Raw genomic sequence first — 23,773 nt, 5'->3', positions numbered from 1 at the left:
CTGTCACAGGTTCTTTTCACAGGGAGGCTCTTCACCAAAGAAGATAGGAGGATATTCGATGTTGGTGCGGAAGAGAATTGACGGAAGATGATGCCGAGAATTGTCGGGAAAAAGGAATCCACTGACAGGCAGGTTGATAAGCGGCGGAACATTTGCGGAACTCCGGCCAAACGCCTTTTTTCATGCTTTGCAGCAATTTGGCGGAAACTCATGATTCAGCATGGAGATGACGACGGAGTACCTACTCATAATAAGGTAATGACTGAATCTCACGAATCCGAGTTGTGCTTTTGGTAATGACTTGGGGTTGTGCAGACAGTGAGTAGTGAGATATGGTGCTTCCCCTCTGCCTCTCAGCCTCAGAAACTCATCATCGTTAAACGTCGCACCGCCATTGAGCATCACGACGGTCTTCATGCCCATTCCTTGAGATACCTGTATCTTGACATGGGTTTGTCGTAATCAATCTGGCTACTTGTTGTTTGAGCTCGGTTTGTGATCGTGGCACACACAAACAGGCACAGACTCAACTCGCAGGTAATGCCACCAATTGCCCGCAATCATCCGCCAGACGCCGAGCCCTGCCGAAAATGCAACGCGACCAGCTGCCGCTTTATGAGATTGAGACAATATATTCCGAAGCTGGACCATAGTTCTGGTACTCGAAGGTTCCTTTGTATAAATGGCTCGCTTCTTCTGGCTCTGCCCCACGACTTCATCCCATATCATCATACCTTATCCATCATATCGAATCATCACCTACTCTCAAGCTTTAATAAACATAACGGCTGCCATGTCTCTTAATGTTTCTCCTCAAACCAAAACCATTCACAAAGCCGCATATCCAGCCATTGCAGCCTCCCGCCCTGAGCTCTCCCAACAAGATCGCGTCGTCTACGTAACGGGAGGCTCCGCAGGTATCGGCTTCGCCATCTGCCACGCCTTTGCCGACGCCCAAGCGGCCACCGTCATCCTCACCGGCCGTCGTGAGGCTGCTCTGAGCGAGGCCGTCGATGCCCTCTCCAAGGAGCACCCAAAGACCAAGTTCATCGGCCAGGTACTCGATGCCGCTGATCGTCCGGCAACGGAAAAGGCCTGGGCTCAGCTTGAGAAAGACGGCGTTGTCGTCGATGTCTTGGTTCTGAATGCCGCCTATGTGACGCACAGACAGGCTCCCCTGGTGGATCTTCCATACGAGGAGGCATGGCCCAGCTGGGTGACCAACGTCGGCGCAAACTATGACCTGATTCAACGATTCTATCACCAGAAGAACCGTGTCCCGGGCCAAAAGCTGGTGAGCGACTGCCTCGAGAAGCCGAAGCATCATGGCTGATTTGATCTCTTTTTCTTATGGCCTCGTGCTTGACGTTGACACAATGTACAGTCCCTCGTCAACCTCTCGACCATGGCCATCCACGCGTTCGAACAAGTCAAGGCATTCCCTGCTTACTGCGCCTCCAAGAATGCGGGGACCCTTCTCGTCCAGCTCTTTGCTCAGGGCGTTTCCCCCGATGACATGCAGATCCTGAGTTTCCACCCCGGAGCAATCTGGACGGACTCGGTACAGAAGAGTGGCGTCCCCAAGGAGGCTTATGCATGGGACGACGGTATGTATAGAGCGCTCTTGTCTTTTTCTCTGTTTTTGCATGGCCATAGACTCGCTGACCGGGATATACAGCGACGCTTGCATCCAATTATGCCGTTTGGGCAGCTTCTGATGAGGCCAAGTTCCTCCATGGGCGATTTACCTGGGCGGCTTGGGATGTGGAAGAGCTTCAGAGCGAAGAGTTCAGGAAGAGGCTTGAAGAGAAGCCGACGTACCTCCAGGTTGGAGTTATAGGCCTTTCATGATGGACATGAACGTCTTGGGAGTCTTGTTGTTGTCGAAGGAGCTGTTCCATTGCACAACGTAGTTATTGTAGGATCAATCGGACGTGGACAGAATATAGCACATAGACTTTCCATTCAACATGTATCTCCTTCATCACAGCTTGGACTGCCCTCTCTGCGTCAGGATAGGATAAAGTTCATCTGCTAAAGCAAGGAGCTTCTCGTCTTCAAATCGTTGCCCAATTAGCTGAACTGCCAGCGGTAAGCCATGGAACCTCTCCGCATCGTAGAGCTCCTGAATAGATCGATCCAGGTCACTGTAGTAATTCTCGAGTGGCATCCCGACGTCCAACTTCTTATCCACAGCCTCGCTCAAGGGTATCGAAATACCCGTCCAGTCGACAAGATTCATGATACTCGTAAAGGCGAGCCAGGTAAACTTATCAAAAGGCACGGCAGTATGCGGCGCATTGACAAAGAGGATCCCATCGAGGGGTCTGCCGCCGTCCGGTCTCCACAATCTCTTCATCTGCATGGCTATGCGGATGATCTGGAAGTTGAGCTGATGCAGATATTCGACCGTTGGCTCTGGCCGCCTCTTCTCGGGTGTCATGACTTGTGCGGCTTGAACAATCTTGGTGTGCGGCTCGGATTCAAGCAGTGTGCGCATGTGTGATAGATCCATGAATTCGCCAAACTCGCGGTGAACATCCCACGCTTGCTGGAATGGAGGGGGAGAGAGCTCAACCACGTCGTATCCAGCTCTCCTCAGCCTGTCACAGGCAAGACGAAGGCCTCGCTCGACGGGTGGATGAAGATGGACCACGCCAGTCTTGAGCCAGACGCCAATTCGGGGCTCCCTGGGAAATGTTATCTGCATCCACGGATGTGGATATATGAAAGGGCTGTCATTCCATGGCTCCGCACTCGCCATGACTTTGGCTGCTAGTCTCACGTCTCTCACCGACCTCGCAAGGAAGCCAGAGACAGCCGGAGGCCCCAGAGCTGTTGTGCCCATGATGCCCTTGCCCAGGATTCTTTGGCCATCAATCGGGACTCTGTACGCGCTGGGCTTGTATCCCACGACGCCGCATACCGCAGCTGGAATCCGCACACTTCCCGCTGCATCCGTTCCCAGTCCCAGGGCAGATCCGCCCATAGCAATCAGCGCAGCCTCGCCCCCTGAAGATCCGCCTGCTCCAAACTCAGCGTGGTGCGGATTCACGGTACGGCCGAAGACGATGGAGTCGGTGTCAGCGGTCAAGACGGTCTGGGGAACTGTTGTCTTGGCGATAATGACACAGCCGGAATTGAGCAGCATCTGGACAGCTTGACTCGTCGATCTGGCTGGTCGGAAGCAGAGGGAAGTGATTCCAAGTGAGCTGTCGTGCCCCTTGATGAAGAATTGGTCCTTGACGCTGATCGGAAGACCGTGAAGAGGCCCGACAGGTTTCCCTCGCTTCTTGTACTCGGCGTCCAACCACTGAGCCCGTCCGATGGCTTCTTCGAACATTATTTCGGTCAAGCAGTTGGTCAGCTGCTGCGCAACGGCGGCCCGTTTGCAAAACGACCGGGCGACCTCTTCAGCCGTGAACTGACCGGCAGACAGCAAAGAGAGCAATTTGGTGGCATCTCGAGCGGGGTTTGTGAGGGCAAGGTCTTGCTCTGTGAGGATCCCGCAACGCGGAAGATAGTCTATCGGCCTGGTTCCAGGAGGGAGAGAGCCTGAGAGCCGCCATTCCAGCGGAATCTTGGAGTCCCGCTCAGCTCGTTTGCGGGCGACGATATCCTGCCAGGATGACTGAGGCATTGGAATAATTGGAGCTTAGTAGGTATTTGTCAGTGAGTAGATAAGGTGTTGAAGGTGAAAAAGTCGGGTAATGGCATGGCATAGACTTACTCGGTCATTGCGTGTTGGTTCTGAGGTCATGGCCACGGTTTGCTGTGAGATTATAGAGGCGTTTTGCTCTGGGTTGAATAATCATTTCTTTAGCAACTGGACGAGGCCGAGGTGAAGCGAATTACCTAAGAATGGACCAGTTGCTGTAGGTAGTACAGAAAACAAGACGAGACGTGCGAAACCCCGGTAGAGACAAAATGTATGCAAAACCGGTGATTCAGGTGCTCGTTAGATCTTTTCAGTTTTGGGTTACTCGGGCTCTAATTGCATTCGTATCGCTATCTTCTACAGACGTGATTCCTTGCCCGTCAAAGAAGGGCGCCGGACGTTCCCTATCGCTTACATCCAGCATTGGCCGTGATGGGCTGACAGAGTCATTGACAACAGAAGACCGTCAATCCAACACTCCTTGACCAGTTCAGGCTATAGAGCATCCTACTTTGAAACAGAATTGAGGCGCAAATGCCATCAATAGAAACATATCAAAGACTCCAGAGTTTGTTTCTCACGATCGGAGCTCGGCTGCTGTTATCACTGTAGCCACCGCTGCTAGCACCAGCTTTTGACATTTTCCATGCTACCTAGGTACAGCTTCGTACATCGCCGCGGTGAGCTATTGCTCGACCAAAGGAGTCAATCTAGCTTGCCTCAGTCTGTATGGCGAGCTCTCCAGCGACTCGATAGCCTCAGGAGCTCTGGATCGTCTCGACTCGTCCCCCAGACCCAAGACAAAGCAGCCACAATGCAACGTTAACCTCAGCAACTCCCCCACTCGCTCGCTCACTCTACTACTCGTACTGTCTCCTACTGTCTCCGAGGTCGTACATACTTACCTACCTGTGCCTGTCCCTCACTCCACAGTGACTCCTTCTGGAGCAAGGCCCTTGTGGCTGGTCTCCTCCCGGCCCCCCATCCAGATGCGGGGAGACGGTGCCGGGGCTCTCCCTTTTTGGGCAGTAAGCACACATCTTGCAGTGCCTGGGTCTGTGATAGCCGCCAACTAATGGAAGCCATACTCGGTCGCGATCCGCAGATTCTTGCCGTCGGTATGTCTCCGTATTCGAAACGATGAGGAAGGACAGCACGCATCAGCATAAACGATGGCCCTCCTTGTTGCTCCTGCTACTCGAACACCGACCGAGAATCAGGCCATATCCAGTATCGAATACGTCAGACGGTTCAGTCGGAGGAAGCAGCAGGGTCGGTTGCTGCAAGACCGGAGCAGCGAGCGGGGGATGGCCAGCATCCAAACCAGAACTCCGTGGGCTCGTCCTTTTCAACTTTCTTCCCTCCTCTCCACCCCCGCAAACCGCCATTCTCCTCACCTCACCCCTCTCTCTCTTTATTGTCGACTTAATATTCCTCTCCCTGTCTTGTTCAATCTCCACCCTAATCAGCTCCGTCGCTTTGCCTCCCTGCCGCCAAGCATCTTCTCGATTAGCCGGCGACAGTTATCACAATCCCGGGGTACCAGAAAGCGATCGTCGCTGTGCAGCCATCTTCTCCCTCTCGGACACCATCTCTCTTGTCTTGGTTTGCCTCCCCGTGTCCGCTGCATAGATATGCTGCATCTACTTGCCATCGACCGCGTCTCCAGGGGGTCAGACGCGTCTATCGCAGGAGATGCTTCCCTCGGCAAGTTGAGCATTATGTTTCTTTTTAAGCTTCCATTCAAATCGTCAGCAAAGACACCCCCGGCAGCATCACTGATAGGTGGAACAACCTCCAAGAAGCCATGCTAATGCTTGCCTGCAGTCCATCGACCCACGCTAGCACCCTTGTATTGATAGCCGGTGGCATCAACCTTGCTTTCTCCGACCTCGAAACTACCACACCAGCATCAACTTGGAAGGGTTGAAGAGCCAGCAGGTATGATAATCATCCCTCTTGTTTCGGGTCGGCCAAACAGCTGCTCGAGCTGACAAAGGGCTTCGTATCGGCCAGCACTTCTTCTCTCCTGTACCACCTACCTAGGTCCCCGTTCACTTCACCCACTCCATCTGACGGCTAGTGGCAATGTCGTTACATCGGGCCAAAAGCGACTCTCAGAAGTCGCACAAGTGGCGGCAGCCTTATCAGTCAATCGACACTCCACGCTATGCATTGGCAATTCCCTTCGCTCGATACAGTATATATGCATCATTCCCTGGCTCCGAGACCTGCGCAGTTCGGAGCTCGCTCTCCTGCTGTCACGTTGCCCAAGCTCAGCTACTCGCCTTGTTCGTGTCTCTCAGCCTCGCCTACTAGACGCCGAGGCTATTGTCTCAGAGCAGCTGCCCTTTCACAAAATTGCTTCTCCCTCTTCATCCCCCATCTCATCCTGAGCCAACGGAGCAATCATTCAGACACCCGCAGCATCCTCCTAAAAGATGGCAGACGCTGATCTCAAACACGAAGTCACACGTCTCGACTCCGTTCATGACGTGAAGCATGGCGGAGCTACCGCCGAAGCCGTCGAGGCTATTCGTGCCGAACATGAGCTCACCTTCACCGAGGCCTTGAAGCTTTATCCCAAGGCCATTGCTTGGTCAGGCTTCGTGTCCATCGGTGTCATCATGCTGGCCTTTGATCCTCAGCTGATCGGCAACCTCTACTCGACCCCTCAGTTTGCTCGCGACTTTGGGCACTTGTACAAGGGTGATGTGAGTGCCTTCTGTTCCGTCCTCGTCTTCGGTATGACTGACATTCCTCTACCGTAGTGGGTAATTCAAGCATCATGGCAAACCGCGCTCTCGATGGGAAACCCCATTGGTCAGGTCGTTGGTGCCCTCTTCGCCGCTTACCCCATGGACTACTTTGGTCGGAAACTCACCTTTGCCGTCTGCGTCGTTCTCACTGCGGGCATCGTCTTCATTCAGTTCTTCTCCAAGACACTCGGCGTTCTTCTCGCAGGAGAGCTGTTAGCCGGTCTTGTGCTAGGCATGTTCGTTGTCATTGCCCCGGCTTACGCCTCCGAAGTCTGTCCCACTGCACTTCGCGGCCACCTCACCTCCTTTGTCAACCTCTGCTTCGTCATCGGCCAACTCCTAGGCAACGGCGTCACGGCTGGTACCTCGAAGCTGAACAACCACTGGGCCTACAAGATCCCCTTTCTTCTTCAGTGGTTCTGGATCATCGTCATCCTCCCCGGAATGGCCTTTATCCCCGAGAGCCCCTGGTGGTTGGTCCGCAAGAACCGTTTGGAGGACGCTGAAAAGTCGCTGCGAAGACTGGCATCGCCCAAGGTCAACGTTCAGGCTACCCTGGCCTTCATCATGGAAACCGATCGTCTGGAGCAGGAGCTTGAGGCTGGCAGCACGTACTGGGATTGCTTTAAGGGCGATAACTGGCGCCGCACTGAAATATCAATGGGCGTTTACTGCACTCAGGTCCTCAGCGGCATCTATCTCATCAATTATGGCACCTTTTTCTTTCAGCAAGCCGGCCTCCCCACCGATCGCGCTTTTGATATGTCTGTTGGCTTTCTGGGTAAGTCCTTGTCTCACTTTCACCTGTTCCCCAATCGCTGCCAGAGCTCTCTTGGCTGATTAGCTCCATTCTGCTGCGCTGTAGCTGTCGGTTTCGTCGGAACTCTGGTTTCCTGGGCCCTCTTGATCCGAGTTGGTCGTCGAACGCTATTCGTGTCGGGTCTGGCCTGGCTGGTCATCCTCCAGTTCGTCATCGGTATCCTCGATTGCATTCCCGGTCGACCCTCCGGCGCCATCTGGGCAGAGTCGTCGTTGATGCTCATTTGGAACTTCTTCTACGACATCTCCATTGGCCCCGTCTGCTTCGTTCTCCTTGGCGAATGTTCCGCTACCCGTGTCCGTTCCAAGACCATTGCCGCCGCCACTGCTGCTCAGGGCATCCTCGGCATCGTTATGACGGTTGCCATTCCCTACATGATCAACCCGGAGCAGGCCAACTTGCAAGGCAAACTGGGCTTCTTCTTTGGCGGCCTCGCCCTCATCTGTCTCATCTGGTCCTATTTCCGCGTGCCTGAGACAATGGGTCGCACATTCGAGGAACTGGATCTCCTGTTCGACAAAAAGGTACCCGCAAGACAGTTCAAGGGCTACAAGCTCGAGGGCGCGGTGTCTACGGGGGCTGCATGATGAGATGCCCGCTCATGGGGCGAAACTGAGGACGGTGGGATATCGAAAAGAACAACAAAATTGGATCGCTAACAGACGGAAACGGATGGGCGAGTGTCTGAAACATTCTTGACATCGCATCGAGAAGCGGTTGGAGATAATGAGTGAGGAGAGTCAGAAGAAAAACATGTTCCCTCTTGGATACAAGCATCATTATGAGGGATTGAGAAGGGGTAGAGTTATTGGGTGTGTTTTTGAAACCGTTTTCATCTTTACAGGTGCCTTGTTGATCGCACCGGCGAAGCCCTTGAGTCGCCGTGCTTGGTCCAGAACAGCATTGTCCCGCTGAGAGCTGGTCATACGTCTTCGGAATTGGAAGAGAGGGCGGGAAATCGACTTCTTGGAAAGTGGGTTGGGTGGGAGGGATCATGTCTTCTTGGACACCGACACCGGGGTGGGTAAGTGGGATCACGCCTTCTTGGACACCGAGACGGCTGGTAATCTCATGGTCATTTGGCCTCTTTTGTGTTTTCGTTCTTTGTCTTTCTTCCCTTCTCTTTATTCCTTCTCTTTCTGGTTTTGGCGGTTCTTGCTCGCTGTTTGCTGTTTTATGGGCTTTCTTATGCGTGTCCTTGTTTGTCCTGTTCGTTGGCCTTTGTTTCTCTGCGGCTCGTTATGTTGCGTTTTTCTCCTATCATCATTCCCTTCTTGTCTATCATGGTACGGGCGTTTCGGGTCAGGTTTCTTCTGTTTTCTGCGGCTTCGTTCGTTCTTGGGTTCTTTCCCTCAGCGCTTCGCAAGCCCTTAATGTCTTTTTTTCTTGTGGGATTCATAGAGGGAGTTCTGTTTGTGTTTACGTGGTGCTTTTTTGGCCCCTTCTTGGCTAATTTCCTGTTTCCATCTTTTCGTTCTCGTCTCTTCTTCCCTTTTCTCTCATTATATTCCATTACTTATTTTATCCCCTTGCATGCATGTTTACCTGTTCTTCTGTGGGTTTCTAGAGGAGTTCCTTTTTGCTCTTTTAGATGGGTTGGGTGAGTTTCTGAGGAAGCCTTCTTCTTGTCTGATTGGTTCTCTTCTTATGGGTTCTTAGAAGGGAGTCTTTGTTTTTTGACGGGTGCGGCCATTTGTTTTGGAGGCGTTTCTATTGTTGTGTTCTGGTTCTCTTTTTGCTGTTTCGTTTTGCTTCCTGATGTTGTGTGAACATTTGGAAAGTCATACCATTCGTTCTGTTTGGTCTTTCGGAAGGGATTCTGTGCGGGCGTTCTGGTTTGGGAGACTTTGCGTCTTTTCGTTGTTTTGTTTTTATGCTGTTGCTTTTGTTTGCTATTGCTTTGCTTTGCCGTTGCTTTCTTTTACTTCATATCATTCCTGGGTCTCCTTAGGAGGAGGTTTTCTTGTCCTTTCGGCTGGCTCGAGAGGCTTTTCTGGAAACCATTGGGGAAAAGTCTATGGAGTTTGAGAGGGCGGCGTTCTTCTGTGGGAACTTTGTTTCTTCATGACCTTTTTGGGTTTATTGTTCTGGTTCTTGTGGTTGGATGGATGTGGTTTTGCGTCTTTGTGGTTTGGCGAGTTTGTATCTGTTCCTTATTTGTTGCGGCGCAACCTTTTGTGGGATTAGACAACCTTTTGGACTGAGTAGCTAGTAATTGATATTGTTAAAAAACCCTGCTGAACCGTTTGCATGTTTGGAGATGTCTCAAATGCTCCTCCGCATATACTATTCTGCTGCACGTGGATGAAGTGCGGAAAGGTTGACAATCTGTGAAGAAATCTTGCAATGAATCACTGATTACAAGGTATCAACATCTCTGTACAAAGCCCAATTATCCTTGATTATCATGTCATTTCATGTCATATCCTCAGAAGACCCCCCTGGCAGAGACACTCTCTGGATGGTGATAGGCGTTACCGCTTCCTGTCAATTATAAACGCCGTTTCGAGATACTGCAAACACATCTGCAACGCGGTAATGAGAAAAAAGGAGAAAGCTCGTGGCGGCCAATCTCGGTCTCCCTAATTCAATTCTATTGGTGTGGGAAGCCCTTCAATCTACCAAATCATACTCCGAGACTGACAATGCAGAGTGTACTTCTAAAGGGTTGACGAAATTCCTGGTGCGATGGAATCAATCTTGGCCAGAAGCTCGTCAAAAAACCTCTTTTGCACTCCCTGGCCCCATCGGTTCGTGACGTGCTTTGCTGGCCTGTCCAATAGAGATGGAATGGTTAGTCCTCTCGGATATGCGCGATTTCAAGCGACAGAGGAATGGACATGATACTCACGCTTGGACGTGGCAGTTGTTCAAATAGTGACCGTGGCTGGTCTCGTCTGCCAGCACGCCGTGGACCAGCGTCCGGCTGCCCTCCTCCGCAGTGCGAGCCAAGAGTTTCTCGGCCACCTTGTATGCGGCCGTCTCCATCTCCTTGCCTAGATCTGACTTGCACCAGCTCGGGTTCGGGGTGTTGATGATAAATCTGCCTTTGTTGCTCGACTTGGTTCTCTCGGCTATTTCTCGTACGACGTAGAGAACAAGAAGCTTGGATAGGGGGTACCTCCCAGCCATGTCCGCTCGTTTCGGGTTGTTGAGTCGATCCAAAATCAACGTCTCCTTCTCGTTAAGTTCGGCAAGGGGTGCCATGTAATGCAGAGCGCTGTTGGGAATTGAGAAGCGGCACGGATTGCCAGTCTGCTGCTCTGACCTGCGCATCAGCGGCAGTAAGAGAAAGAAGAGGAGAAATGTGTTGACGACATTGACGTTGAGCGTCTTTTCGTTTCCCTCACTGAGGGTGAACTGGCCTGTCATTATGCCTGCGTTTGCTAGAACGCCATCTATCCGAGGCAGCAGAGATGCTCGCTCAGCAAAGGCCTTGACAGAATCCTGGTTGTCCATATCGATGGGCCACACTTCTATGGAGGATTCCTGCTTGCCGGTAGATTGGAGAATCTGCTTCTTGGCCGCTTCCCCTTTGGAGGGAGTTCTCACTGCCATGATGATTTTTCCCACGCCAAGACGGGAGAGATGGCGGGTGGCTTCGAAGCCGAGGCCACTATTTGAGCCGGTGACGATGATGATGTGATTTGATAGATCGACCGAGGTGGTGGGTATAGGAACGGTCACGCAGACTTTGCCATAGATGACAGATCCCAAGCCATGAAGGGCAGCCATTGCGATGCCTATGGTCGTAGTCGTCTTGACCAGAGGAACAGGATACGGACGTTGGTTTCTTTATTCGCTGAACAGACTGAACACTAGATATCCTTGCCATCGAGGCTTGAATCATCCCTTGATGCTGTTTCTGTTTGCCAGGTATTTATTGAACATTGAGAAGCTGTCGTCATCAGCAGGCCGCCGCCTTCAGCTCGTTCTTCAGCATCTTGACATCCTGAACTTACAGCAATTCCATGCTTCCCAACGCCGACGTAAGTCCTGGCCACTGCTCGCGGGTTTCCGTTCGTTGTGGGGATACGGGGATAATATCTCCGCGATAGTGCTCACGCGGAGAGGGCCAGCCCGTCTGTGGCGTTTCCGTGACAGGGGACCATTGGACCTGTGGATGCTGCAGGCGGGATTCGTCGAGAAGGGGGGACCTGGCCGGAAATAATAGCCCCGACGGGGTCATTAAATGCTCCGCGAGTATCTGCGGTGCCAAGCGGTGCTTGCTCGTGGACGTCCCTCTCAGGTCCGCGCCTCTCCTAGTCTCCCGCTTCCTCTTTGCAATGTCGAGGCACAGATCGGAGATTTGCAGATTCACGAGTTTGCTTTCTCCCTCGGAGTCGCGCAATGGAGTTTGGCCCTAGAAGGATCGAAAAGCGGAATCGGGCGCCCGTCTCGTGCGAACCATGTCGAGCTCGAAAGTAAGCACACTAAGTGGCAAGTCGAAGGCATGGCAGGACACTCATCTCTCACAGGCAAATGTGCAATCGCGGGCAGCCATGCGAGGGATGCACCAGGCGAAACCAGGCATCGTTGTGCCGCTATGCGCCAAATGCCATTCGCAACAAGCCTCGGGCGCAAAAGCCTGGCAACATTCAGGAGCGGCTGGATAATCTCGAGATGATGCTGTCTTCGATAGCGTCGAATCCCTCCGTTGCCGCGCTCGGGATAGGTGTCAAGGCCGGCAAGCAAGCTGCGTCCAACACCGCCAGCAGATCGTCAGCGGGTTGCTCTCAGCATCGGGCATCTGCCACGCCTCCACAGGCTCGCCAGGAGGATCATGTTTTACCGCCTGAACAGCCTCATCGCCATGAATCTGGAAATGGCCAAGTCAGCTACATCGAGCCCAGCCACTGGAGGGCCATTCTGGACGAGATCAAGGAAGTCCGGGAGCATCTGTCGGCGTTTGACCGGCCCCTGTTGCAAGAAGAGCCGGAGCGCAAGAGCTTTGTCCCGGAAGAAGGGGCCGAGTACCTCTTTGGCAGGTTTCCAGTCGTGGACATGGAAGACGTGATCAGCTCCGTTCCGGCGAGATCGGTTTGCGATGCTCTTGTCTCGCAGTATTTCAACTCGAGGTACATGGTTCTCGGTATGTTCTCCTGGTTGCTGGACTTGGTTCCAGCGTTCGCCTTTGCTAATGTTGTCTGCGTCTAGGCATCTTGCACCCAACCAAGTTCCAGAAAGAGGTCAGTTGCTCCCAGTTCGCGTTAAAAGGAAATAGAGAGAGAATTCTCTCTTGTATCTCAAGGTGACTGACGAGGCGTGGAGGAATAGTATGAAAAGTTCTGGGAAGCCCCCGTGAAAGCGCCTCCTCTATGGGTTGCACTCCTCTTCTCCGTCCTCAGCCTCACAATGGCTCTGCGCCAGATGGCCGGTCCTTCGGAAGGCAGCGATTCAAGTTCAACTATCAGCAACTTACAACAGCGAACCGTGGAGTGCCTCGTCCTGGGACGCTTTGCCACCGCAAACGCATACGCTCTCGAGGCCATGATGCTCCATCTTCAGAGCTGCTACCTCACCCACAACAAGCTCACGTCAGACCACTGGTTCGAAATGGGCACCTTGATCCGCCTGGCCTTTCGAATAGGCTATCATCGAGACCCGGACACGCTGCCTGGCATCTCGATATTTGACGGGGAGATGCGGCGTCGCGTTTGGCACAACATATTCCAGGTGGATGCGCTAATGTCTTTTCAGATGGGCTTCCCCAGCATGATCCCGACCGAGTTCTGCGATACAAAGGTGCCGAGGAACCTGCAATTTTCCGATCTCGAGATAGGCATGACCTCGCTACCCCCTGGGCGGCCGCTGTTCGAGAACACTCCGATCCGATATCCGATAGCAAAGTCGGGCATCATGTCAGTCTTCAAGAAAATTGTTGCCCACTCGCAATCTCTTTCGTTACCAACCTACGAAAATACGATCCTGCTCGACGGTGAAATGAGGGAGACGTACAACGGCCTACCAGAGATACTCAAAGGCAGAGATGTCAACCGTTCGTTTATGGATCCATCGAGCCTCATCTTCGAGAGATGCACGCTGGAGATGCTCTATCTAAAGGGGCTCATTGTTCTCCATCGACGATACATAAACTACGACGTCGACAGCCGTCGATTCGAGCACTCCAGACGAACATGTGCCGAAGCAGCCCTCGACATGTTGGCTCGCCACGCGGATCTCCACCAAGCAGCTCAACCTGGAGGGCGGCTGTACGATGACCGCTGGATGATCTCGTCACTGACAATGCATGATTTCCTCCTGGCCGCCATGGTGGTTTGCTTGGATCTTTCCGTCCGTCTCCGACGCCCTTCGAGTATCTTGTCGCCGGGGAAGGATCATGATGTCCTAACCAGAAGAGAGTACCTTGCCCTCCAAACGTCACGAGCCATCTGGGCTGCGAACAGCATTTTATCCCCAGAAGCAGGCCTTGCGGCTTCAGCGCTCGGATTGATGATCCAGAAGGTTGCTGAGAAGGACGCCAGCCTTGCCTCTCAGGCTGTTTCCCAGCCCAATGTGGCGGCAGAGCATACCAGTCTTGCCGTTTCTACCGAAGACCTTCCGTACGCAGGGCCCATGTCGCAGATGATTGATAGCATAGAGGGGCTGGATTGGGTGAGTGGTGTCTTGATACCCGTTTCAATGATTTTACACACGATTGCATCTAACAGGACAAAGGGGCTTTTGGACCAATACTTTCAGAATTACCCGGTTGAAGCAACACGTATGGAGGGACTCGACTTGGATTCTGGGGCCTCTCACTGGTTTGACATACAGTAACGGAGAGTGAATGACTGTGATTAGTATTACGACCTGTTTGTTCGATCAAGTAGATGCAACACGGCAACTTAGGAAGCGATTCGTGGAAGCTCCTTTGTCCGAAAGTACAATGTTTTCAGCCTATCAGCTTTGCAAACAAGATTTTCAGGATTACATTCATCATGGATATGGAGGCGCTGATGGGATTTGAAGCACGTTTTGGTCGCCTATGGATTTTCCAGCAATTAAACAGCTGTCACAACAGGGGTTTAAGGGCATTTGAAGTCAAAGGACTTGCCTCATTCATCTGTACATTACATTGATCCAATCCGAGCGTCTTCTTTCCCGATGGCCATGAGAATGCCAGACAGTGCTTACTGGGTACATCTCGACATCCTCAATCAGGGTCAGTCCTGGATCACGGACTTAAGACGCAGGAGAGAGTGCACAACCAGGAATGAACAGGCAATAGGCATTCATGTACGTTTTGAGATTTCTGGCTCTTGATACTATGTCCATTCAAGATCATCCTTGTCTCACCCTGTACTCAGCTCAGAGTGGGTAAAACCTTTGAGTGTTTGACCTGTCTCCCCCCTGAAGAAACTGTTCTACACCGCCCGGGGATTCTGCCCACGGTCCTAAAACACTGCGGCGGAAAAACATTCCTCTCCAACCAGGCATCACCTACCATTCTCTTGCACCGGTGTCTCCGTTCACCTTGCACTTTATTGTCATCGAACTTTACATCTATTGTGTGATATTTCTCTGCCTATCCTCCACAGATGTTTGCTGTCGACACCGTCAGTTCTCTTTATCTACCTTCTTCGAATCTCTCTTCTGTCGATACTCTCGAAATTGTTTTTCAGATACTCTCTGATCATCTCCATCTCTTCTTTGGGGCAAGGCCACTAGCTGTTTTAGCCATCTTTACATCCTCTCTTCCAATTTGGCTATTCTTTCTTTCTTCGTTGTCACTCGTTCTCGAATTCCCCTTTGTGTCTTGCCACTCTTCCGTGTGGTTCTTCCGCCTTTCTTTTGCGATGTTTCCTCTTGTTGGGAGCCTCTTTCCGGTACTTTGTGTGTCTCGACCTCTTGATGCCTCCGGTAAGTCGACAGTGGTCATCATCGGCTCACCAAACTCTTAAGGTCCACGGTAGAACATTGACCTAAGCATACGAACAGGCCTATACTGATCTCTATACCACACTCGACATCTGCATCAACAGGATCCAAGACACGCCTCCTTCGCATTGCTGATCGGCCGACCCGCGGACAACTCCATCACCTCAACTTGCCGAACCAGAGCCCCCTTGTGGGATACGATTCTCTGCATTCGAGCATTTACCGACCGGTGCAATCTGGGGCAACCCAGATTCTACACCCCAAGTCTCATACCTGTCGACGACTGCTATGACTTGTCACCTGGAACACCCTGATATACTTATTGGTATGTCCCTTTAACAACTTGCCTATATCAATCTTCACCAGCCGATAATTCCTCAATGCTCATTAATGGCTTCCTCGCTAACGCAAGGGATTGACTACAGACAGACACGGGCTTGGCTCACCAGATCCAACATCTGGAACGACAACATTACAAAGGGCCAGATTCAACATCTGGAGATACCCAACTACCGTGACAAGGGTGTCATGGTGAGCCCCCGGATGTGCCAGCGGGCAGAGATGCGCAAGCCCAACGACCCGGGTAATGGTCGTCCTTTGACAGGCGAGCCCTCCTTTACCTTTCCGCGCTCTACAGGGGCCGTCGCGAGTTCGCTACTCCCGACGCTGAGGCGGCGGCGGCTGGGATGGAGGTACACAGACCTCCAGACCTCGTATCAGCGCGCCCTCTCCCCACAAGACTACGGCTTCTCCCCACCAGGACATAGATGCCAACTTCAGAAATCTCCGCGTCGAACGAAGTCCTTCTCTTTCTCTTCGCTGTCTCAGGCATCCCTGTTCTCTGCGAACTGGCAGCAACGGAGCCAGGCGGCGCATACAGACCGTCTTCACATCAGGCGATATAGTATAGATGGGAGCTTATTTGGCAATACCCATCCTTCGAGATGAATAGGCGGGGAGATTCGACATCCTCATCGTGCCTCTCCTAGTTGACCAGGCATCGGCACCAAATTCTACTTTCAGTTTCCGGACCCTATTGAGGCTTCGTTTGTGACACGACTAAACTAGGACAAGAGTGCTAAAAAGATAGTCTCTCCGATTCTGTCGCCTAGTTGGATATTCTTACGAGCACTGGCTGTCGTTCCAACTCGCGCTCTGCAAGGGATTCAGCGCCGTGAGTACTCATCTCTACGGGAGACTGACTGGCAGGGCTGGCCGCAAAAGGAGCTGGGTAAATGTGTTAAGGATACGATGTGATGAAAACTTATGGACAACACGTTCTATATTCAGCTCTTTTACCTCGCCTCTCTTCGGTACAGCCATCCTTCTTAGGCCCTCCCTGAAGGAAAACTCGTCGCAGCCTGAAGAATCCTAGACGAATCCTGGTATATCGACGCTCCTTATTTCGAATACGCTCCTGATCTCGAATGTCCGCCTATAAGCCATGATATGCCACGTACCCCGCTTAGTTGACGGACGTCTTCAGTCCTGCCAGAAATTGGCATTGAACGCCACGCTTTGCCCAAGATCAGACCCAGCAGCCGACAAGGCTTGAAGGGTCTGGAAGGGTCTGTTGTCCCTATGGACTCATGCCTCGCGATGCCTTTCCACCTGGTAAGTGTACCCGGTCTTTTGTTTCTATACGCAAAATGCGGCGGAGTGCTGACTCGAGCTTGCACAGGGTCGATCCTAGCGTGGCATCAGCTGGATGGCCAAGCCGCGCGTTGTTCCCGTCACCTTTTTCGCGGCATCTTGCCAGATGTGGCATGTTAGTGCTGCAGCCCCCCCTGGATCCCGACGAATGCGACGTCTCTCTATTGGCCAGGCGGAACGGATTGCCTCAGCCACGATCCATTATTCATCCAACGGCTAGGAATATATACTAGGATTGGCTTGGAGATTCGCGGCATCATCCTAGAACGGGCGAAGCAGAACGACAGTCACTTGATGCATGGACAAGATAGTCTCGCGATGAAATCCCTCTCGTCCTCTGCTCGTTGCCCCTTGTCATGGTTTACGGGATATAAAGCATAGCAGTCTCTCGTCCAGGAAATCAAAATGCAATCAAACTCACTCCAAGCTTCTCCAATCCTTGACAAGTACTTGATGAGATGTCGGCCTCTACTCTCCGGTTGCTACTGTCCCTGGCGGTACTCGGCTCTGGACTCTGCGCTCCTCAAACCGAAATCTGCAAAGCCTCTCCCGGCACTCCCTCTTGGCCGTCGGCTAAGGCCTGGGCTTCACTCAACAGGACGCTCAATGGACGGCTCCTCCAGCCTGTGCCTCCTGGTGCAGTATGTCATCCCGACCAGCCTACATTTAACTCGAGCCAGTGTGCCTCGGTAGCCGCCGAATGGAAGACGTACGAGTTCCACATCGAAAGCCCCATCTCAGTCATGTGGGACAAGTTCGACAACTTTACCTGCCTACCAGAGGAGGATGCACCATGCTCTCCTGCAGGGTATCCCGCTTATGTAGTGAACGCGTCAACTGCAGAGCATGTCAAGATCGGTATAGACTTTGGTAAGTTGCTCTCATCTTTACCAATATGTGTGCAGACTTGATAACGATCCGTCTCAGCTCGCAAGTACAATGTTCGTCTCAACGTCAAGAACACCGGCCACGATTACCTGGGGCGATCCAACTCTCCGGGCTCGCTCTCGATATGGACCCATCATCTTAACACGATGACATACAACAAGGGCCAGTACAAGCTACACGGCTCCAGCAGAGTCCTTCAGGGCAACTCCATCACCGTTGGTGGCGGATCTGAGATGTACAATGTTTACGTTGCCGCAGACAAGCACAACGAGACCATTGTCGGCGGAGGTGGAAAGACGGTTGGCATCGGGGGCTACATCACCGGAGGCGGGCACTCGGTCTTTGCGCCAAAGTATGGTCTAGCAGCCGATAATGTGTGGGAGATGGAGGTTGTCACTCCAGGAGGAGACATTGTCGTCGCCAACGAAGATCAGCATTCGGACCTTTTCTGGGCAATGCGAGGAGTAAGCCACACTCACGCATCTCGAAATCCCTTTTGATGACTCTATACTGACCACTTTTGAATCAGGGAGGCGGCTCAACCTTTGGCGTCATTACCTCTGTCACGCTCAAGACGCATCCGAGCCCCAGGATTCTGGGCCTCCTCTATGGAATCATTGCAGATCCCAAAGAATCCCTCGTCTACGACCTCATAACATATGTCCTCTCCCAAACACCGTACCTCATGGCGCAAGGCCTCTCTGGCTACAATTACATTACGAGAGACATGGCGCCACCTCTTGAGCTGCCAGGTGCTCCTGACCGCGTAGCCGGCATCCTCGGCTCCTCCGTCCTTCAAAATGTAAAAAGCCCTGAAGCCGTCCAAGACCTGTTCAAGCCACTCAACGACACCATCCGGAAGCGCTGGGGAGACAAGGTCCAGTTCTACGTCCTCCCCACCGCGTACGACTCCTGGCTAGCCTGGTTCTCCAACAACTACGACACCGACCCGGCTGGCGGAAGCCAGTATCTCGTCTCCCGGCTCATTGACGGCCAAGCCTTGACAGGGAGCCAACAGAAGCTCAAGAGCGCCCTTCAAGCGACCCTAACACCCAGCGGCACCATTGCAGCCTTCATGGTGGGCGGAAAGGGCGTCCATGATGCAAAGCCCAGGGGAGGCAGCAATGCCGTCAACCCTGCATGGAGGAGTGCATATCTCCACACGCGTAAGTCTTGCATCGCTTGTAGAGACACAATCCGAGCAAAGGTCACCCTGCTAACAAACGACCTGCACCGACAGTAACCAGCCAATCGTTTGGGCCGTTCAACAAGACTGCCGAGCAAGAGGCCATTGTGACCCTGGACAGCGAGTTCCAGCCTCTCCGCGATCTGACGCCCAAGTCTGGCGCGTACATAAACGAGGTATGTCACATTCTCTGAATTTCTCATTTGCCCCTTGTGTTCTTCTTGCGACCATGGTCATGCTGATCAGCCGTATTTTTCAATATCCAGGCCTTTCCGTTCGAAAAGAATTGGCAAACGACCTTCTGGGGTAGCAATTACGCTCGACTCCTCCGCATCAAGCGCGAAGTAGACCCATCCGACGTCTTCTGGTGCTCGCCATGTGTGGGAAACGAGAGATGGGAGGTTCGTCAAGATGGGAAGCTGTGTAAGAAGTAGAGCACCTCAGACTCAACTGATCTGACCGACTCTGTTCCTCGCCGCCCTCGCCAGCCGCGCCCGCGAGCTATGGAAAGCCAGGATCGTAACATTTCAGAAAGACGAGGCGTTGAGAGCTTTTCTGAACAAGTTTAGCATGGTATTTGATAAAATGATTTTCAAACAGTCACCTCAGCGTGGCTACGAACGCAGGTCAAAGAGACTTTCCACGACCTTCTCCTTTGTACTGATGTGGTGACTCAGCATTCACATTCCAATGCCCCTGAACAAAGCCTCGAGCTGAAACAACTGAGATTGCTACATGGCAAAGAGCAGAAGACAAAGACACAATCCCCCATAAACTCCTTGGTGCATCATTCCAAGCAAAGATAACGTCCTGTAAAAGATGTAAATGAACAATGTCTGACACCCAAATCCTACCAATCATCCCAGCCACAATCTTCCCCTCGCGAGACTAGATCCCTCTCCCACAGCGCCCTGCCCTCTGGTCTTACTCCTCCATCCTCCCACATCAGCATAATACTGTCTGCCTACCCAGTGATGTCGGCTCCACCGCGAAAGGTGCCCGGTGACCGATAATGCCGAAGACGAGGACGAGGAGAGGAAGATGATTCGGAAAACGAAATTGCTTCTGCGTCGTGCGTGGAGAAGCCGTAGTCTTGTGGGGAGAAGACAATGATGCTGAAGACGAGGGCGAGAAGAAGACAATGATGCCGAAGACGAGGACGAGGAGAGGAAGATGATTCGGAAAACGAAATTGCTTCTGCGTCGTGCGTGGAGAAGCCGTAGTCTTGTGGGGAGAAGACAATGATGCCGAAGACGAGGAGAGGACAATAATGCCGAAGACGAGGGCGGGGAGAGGGCGCGCTGATATGAGGTCTGGAGGTCGATGTATTTCCATCGCAGGCGCTGGTAAAGATGAAAGGGGATTGGGAAGAAACTGGCTGGCTGGGGCCTCTTGTAGACCCCCCACCACACCAGTTTCTTCCCGATTCTGGATTTGTGCTTTTTGGTACATCCCAAGAAACTCTTCATAATTTCCTCCCGAAGTTTCTCTTCGATGTGGCCGGCAGGCTAGGGCCTCTCGTAGACCCCTCACCTACCGGCCAATCCAGACAGAAGACGAGAACGCATCCGTCGAGCCAGAAGGAGAACGATGCCGAAGGTAAAGGGCGACAGCACGTCAAAATCGAAGGAGAACGTCAGAGCGGTGGTTTCAGGGAGGCCGAAGAACGGATATTGATTGGTGCTCGATTCGAATGGCCCTCATCCAGCTGGCTAGAGCCTCTTGTAGACTCCTCACCATGGCAGGGCCCTCGTCATCGTGGATGCGGATGTCGAACGGACAATCGACGGCTGGAGCCTCTCGTAGACTCCCGGCCGGTGCAGACCAACTCACACCATGTGACGGATTGAAGCACGTCCGACGAGCGGCCGAAGGGTAGGAGAATACGTGGGACATCTCGAGGAATGTTGGCGAGCCGGGGTGTCTGGGCAGATGGTACGATGTGATGACTCGTGGTTTTGTGTAGGTCCGGTGATGACGATCTAGGAGAAGGAACATGGGTTAGTGAGAAACTCCGCCGAGACGTGTGTAGGTAACGTTGAATCACAAACCGTATGGCCACTGACGTGGGCGTCCAACATGGTGCTCGGGCGAAGAGCAACTCCGGTAGATGAAGAAAGGTGTAGAGGAGGAAGAAGCGTGGCGGCGGAAGCATGCACTTTGCGAGTGCGCCCCAAAACCAGTGAAGGGATGTCAAAGATCGAGCAAAGTCCAGTGACGAGAGCCTTGCGGTGACTCGAGCAGGGGACATTGAGTCGGAATGTGAACATGGCTGTGATCGATTGACATGAGCTGGGTTGACAAAGGCCCGATCCGTGACGAGTCCCGTAGGGATGTGTCGAAGCGGCATGGCTCGACTGCGCATGGCTTGGGGAGACCCGAGTTGAGACGAATGTAGCAGGGCCATAGAACAAAGATTGTGTTGGGAGAAAGTGATTGGCATCGATGGGCGTTGGCAGCGAGCGACGAACGTCGTGAGTTGGAGGGCAGATAATTGCTCTGCAAATTGTTGCGAGGGTCTCGAGAGGATCATGGAGATGAGGGGACGAGAGATAGAGGGGAGGGGAGAGAAGAGAAGAGTCTCGAGAGTCGGGGGGACGGCCCCTATTTATATTCGAGGGGAGCCAGAGACGCCTTCCGCCACAACACTGAGGCTGTTTCCCGTCGGGCAGATTCTGTGATCTCATCCTTACTGGGGAGTAAAGATCGACAGGTTGTTGGAGCATAAACGAATGGCAGGTAGAGGGCTGGGTAGTCCAGACGCAGGATCAATCTCGCAATCGTGCCGTGTCTTCCCGGGGCCACCTGTTGAAGAATGTCGGTGTAGAAGCACGAGGAGGGATGAGCGGGAGAAGCTTTGACGAATAAGCATGCCGAGTGGCAAAATGTGAATCAAAAGAAGCGAGGAATCGAGGCGGTGGTCAACAGCTGCCAAGGACCTGCCACTCGGTTCCGTGCTCCTGCACGCTGTAGTGCCACTGGTAGTTGACGTGATGAGTCACTGTCTCTTGGTGATGTTCTGGAACGGTTTGTTTGGCAACTGGTCGTTGGCTTCCTCTTGGGAAAAATAGGAAGCTACTCGAGTCTGCGGTCACTGAGAGGAGGCGGCGGCAGATGTAGCAGGAGAGCTCGGTATCAACATTGGAATCGCGAGCGAGCCAGTGGCACGGTGTGCCGATAGCTACCAGTGCTAGCAAGCATACCAGCATTCTGCAGTGAAGTTCTGGGATGTACAGGTGGCAGCTGAAGGGGGGAGACCTGAAAGGGTCGCATCCCCGTTTGATACAGCCTGGTCTGGGCCACTGCCGTCCCTTTTGGTACGTTAGTTTGAGCTCCAACGACAAGAATGGAAGCCTCTGTTCAATACAATGAAATTGTGAAACGCCTGGCAAGCTGTCCAATACTCCCGAGACTCTCACAGTCTCCTCATGGGGGTGTTGTTGTAAGGTTCTCTCTAGATATTCAAATAGCACCAGGAGCCTGTTCCTACGGTAGATTAGTGCTTGGTAAAGCTCGTGCTTCATCACATCTCCAAAGTAAATTGCAGGCATGTATAAGCATAACATCTGTTGAACAATGTTGAATGCAAGACCGGCCAACGACTGAATAGGGGTCACCAGATGACCGTCGCTAGATGCCCCTCCAAGGAGCAGGCTAGCAGAAAGTCAAGGCCACGCTCCAAATGCATCGATACGTCGGATAGGTTGTGCTCCTCGAGAGTGTAGGTAGGTAATGGAAAAGAAATACATAGGTATCAGGACTTCGTATTCCTTTCCCCTAGCCGTCTAGTCAGACGGCATTGGGCCGCATCTAGTCGCTCAGACATGGCCATTTACCGCCCACTGGAGTTGCATAGATCGCCAAGAGAGCTGGTGACACAGATCTATTTGCGTAAAGAAGCGGTGCATGTTGTGCCACGCGATGGTTCTATCTTATGGAATACTCAATACAACGTGGTCTGTCCACAAGAGTTTCTATCCCGCATTAACCACTACGCCAATTGGAGCGATGCCTTGGTCAGTCCAGTTAGTATTTGACATTCTCGCACCTCCATATTGCCAGGTCAACCTGATGGTAGAGATGTTCTCGGAGGCAGACGCAGAATGGATGCAAACTGCATGATAATGCGCGCAGGTGCGCATCAAGCGTATCGTACGAGTATCTAACGTAGCCAATGGCGGTCCCAAAGTAGCAAACCTGTGCGTCCAGCAACTGCTACTGACAGCGTGCCCTGCAAAAGAAGGTGTGCTGGCGTATCGCGAGGATCGTATCGATGGGGGGGGGGGGGGGGGGGGGGGGGAGATCGCTTCGTGGCATAATGTGAGGAGGCAGAACCTGGACTGGAAATCCGCAGTTAGCTTCTACAAGTTGGGACCGTAGCCTGGACATTTGATAAGGCGTGCAAAAAGATGGAAACCATTGCTGTTATATCATCAATTTGGCGTGTTGGAACTTCTTGCTGCCAGGGGGGAAAGGTCGAAGGCCAGTTGGGGAAAAGGAAAGGCCTGAGCATCTCAGGCACGGTAGAGCAATGGATCCAAGAGCATGATGGTGCTTGCGTGGCTCCAATGTCATCTCCTCCGATAAGGCATGTTGATGAAGGTCGGCAAGAGGGAGAGTCCAAAGGAGCGGAGTCTCCTCTATGCAGGCAGGAAGAAGATGAAGCCTGTCTCCTACGGAAGGGACACTGCGTCGACAGCTACAAGGCTGTAAGATGCAAGCGACATTCTTCTACTGCTTGGGAGCGATGGCGGCCAATGTCACCTTGATCCGGCAACGCAAGGCTGCCGTCAAGAGGAGCCGTCAAGAGACGCCCCCCCTTAGCACCTACTGCGAGCTTACCTAGGGGCTTAGCGAGCCATCAGTTACAGTGACGTCTTTGTTTTCTCTTTTCTATATCTTGCCCGACTTTTGATCTTCTTCCTGTT

At 52.6% G+C, this 23,773-nt stretch overlaps 6 protein-coding genes across 6 annotated transcripts; 4 read left to right on the top strand and 2 right to left on the bottom strand.

Moving 5' to 3' along the window:
• Positions 1–793: 793 nt before the first annotated feature.
• TRIREDRAFT_59700 (uncharacterized protein) lies at positions 794–1,851 on the top strand (the record flags this gene model as incomplete). Its single annotated transcript, XM_006964195.1, has 3 exons — positions 794–1,276; positions 1,385–1,607; positions 1,679–1,851. 3 exons carry the CDS (start codon positions 794–796, stop codon positions 1,849–1,851), a joined length of 879 nt encoding a protein of 292 aa, XP_006964257.1.
• A 178-nt stretch (positions 1,852–2,029) lies between these two features.
• TRIREDRAFT_27697 (amidase) lies at positions 2,030–3,625 on the bottom strand (the record flags this gene model as incomplete). The annotated part of the gene is made up of 1 exon (XM_006963977.1): positions 2,030–3,625. A coding segment is annotated over one exon (1,596 nt), but the record flags the coding sequence as incomplete, so codon positions are not given.
• A 2,474-nt stretch (positions 3,626–6,099) lies between these two features.
• On the top strand, positions 6,100–7,824 carry TRIREDRAFT_59388 (uncharacterized protein; the record flags this gene model as incomplete). Its single annotated transcript, XM_006964194.1, has 3 exons — positions 6,100–6,372; positions 6,430–7,198; positions 7,283–7,824. 3 exons carry the CDS (start codon positions 6,100–6,102, stop codon positions 7,822–7,824), a joined length of 1,584 nt encoding a protein of 527 aa, XP_006964256.1.
• A 2,073-nt stretch (positions 7,825–9,897) lies between these two features.
• On the bottom strand, positions 9,898–10,972 carry TRIREDRAFT_3283 (uncharacterized protein; the record flags this gene model as incomplete). Its single annotated transcript, XM_006963941.1, has 2 exons — positions 9,898–10,009; positions 10,089–10,972. 2 exons carry the CDS (start codon positions 10,970–10,972, stop codon positions 9,898–9,900), a joined length of 996 nt encoding a protein of 331 aa, XP_006964003.1.
• Positions 10,973–11,587: 615 nt separating this feature from the next.
• Positions 11,588–13,705, top strand: TRIREDRAFT_59354 (Hypothetical protein; the record flags this gene model as incomplete). The annotated part of the gene is made up of 5 exons (XM_006964193.1): positions 11,588–11,661; positions 11,758–12,329; positions 12,395–12,426; positions 12,515–13,228; positions 13,286–13,705. Coding segments are annotated over 5 exons (1,812 nt in total), but the record flags the coding sequence as incomplete, so codon positions are not given.
• Positions 13,706–17,229: 3,524 nt separating this feature from the next.
• TRIREDRAFT_105874 (uncharacterized protein) lies at positions 17,230–19,279 on the top strand (the record flags this gene model as incomplete). Its single annotated transcript, XM_006964192.1, has 5 exons — positions 17,230–17,641; positions 17,699–18,123; positions 18,189–18,825; positions 18,900–19,021; positions 19,112–19,279. 5 exons carry the CDS (start codon positions 17,230–17,232, stop codon positions 19,277–19,279), a joined length of 1,764 nt encoding a protein of 587 aa, XP_006964254.1.
• Positions 19,280–23,773: the final 4,494 nt, after the last annotated feature.

The sequence above is a fragment of the Trichoderma reesei genome (genome assembly GCF_000167675.1).
Source record: "Trichoderma reesei QM6a unplaced genomic scaffold TRIREscaffold_6, whole genome shotgun sequence".
In the NCBI taxonomy this organism is placed as follows: domain Eukaryota; kingdom Fungi; phylum Ascomycota; class Sordariomycetes; order Hypocreales; family Hypocreaceae; genus Trichoderma; species Trichoderma reesei.
Note: the sequence above shows the minus strand (reverse complement) of the source record. Positions and strands in the feature narration are given on the sequence as shown.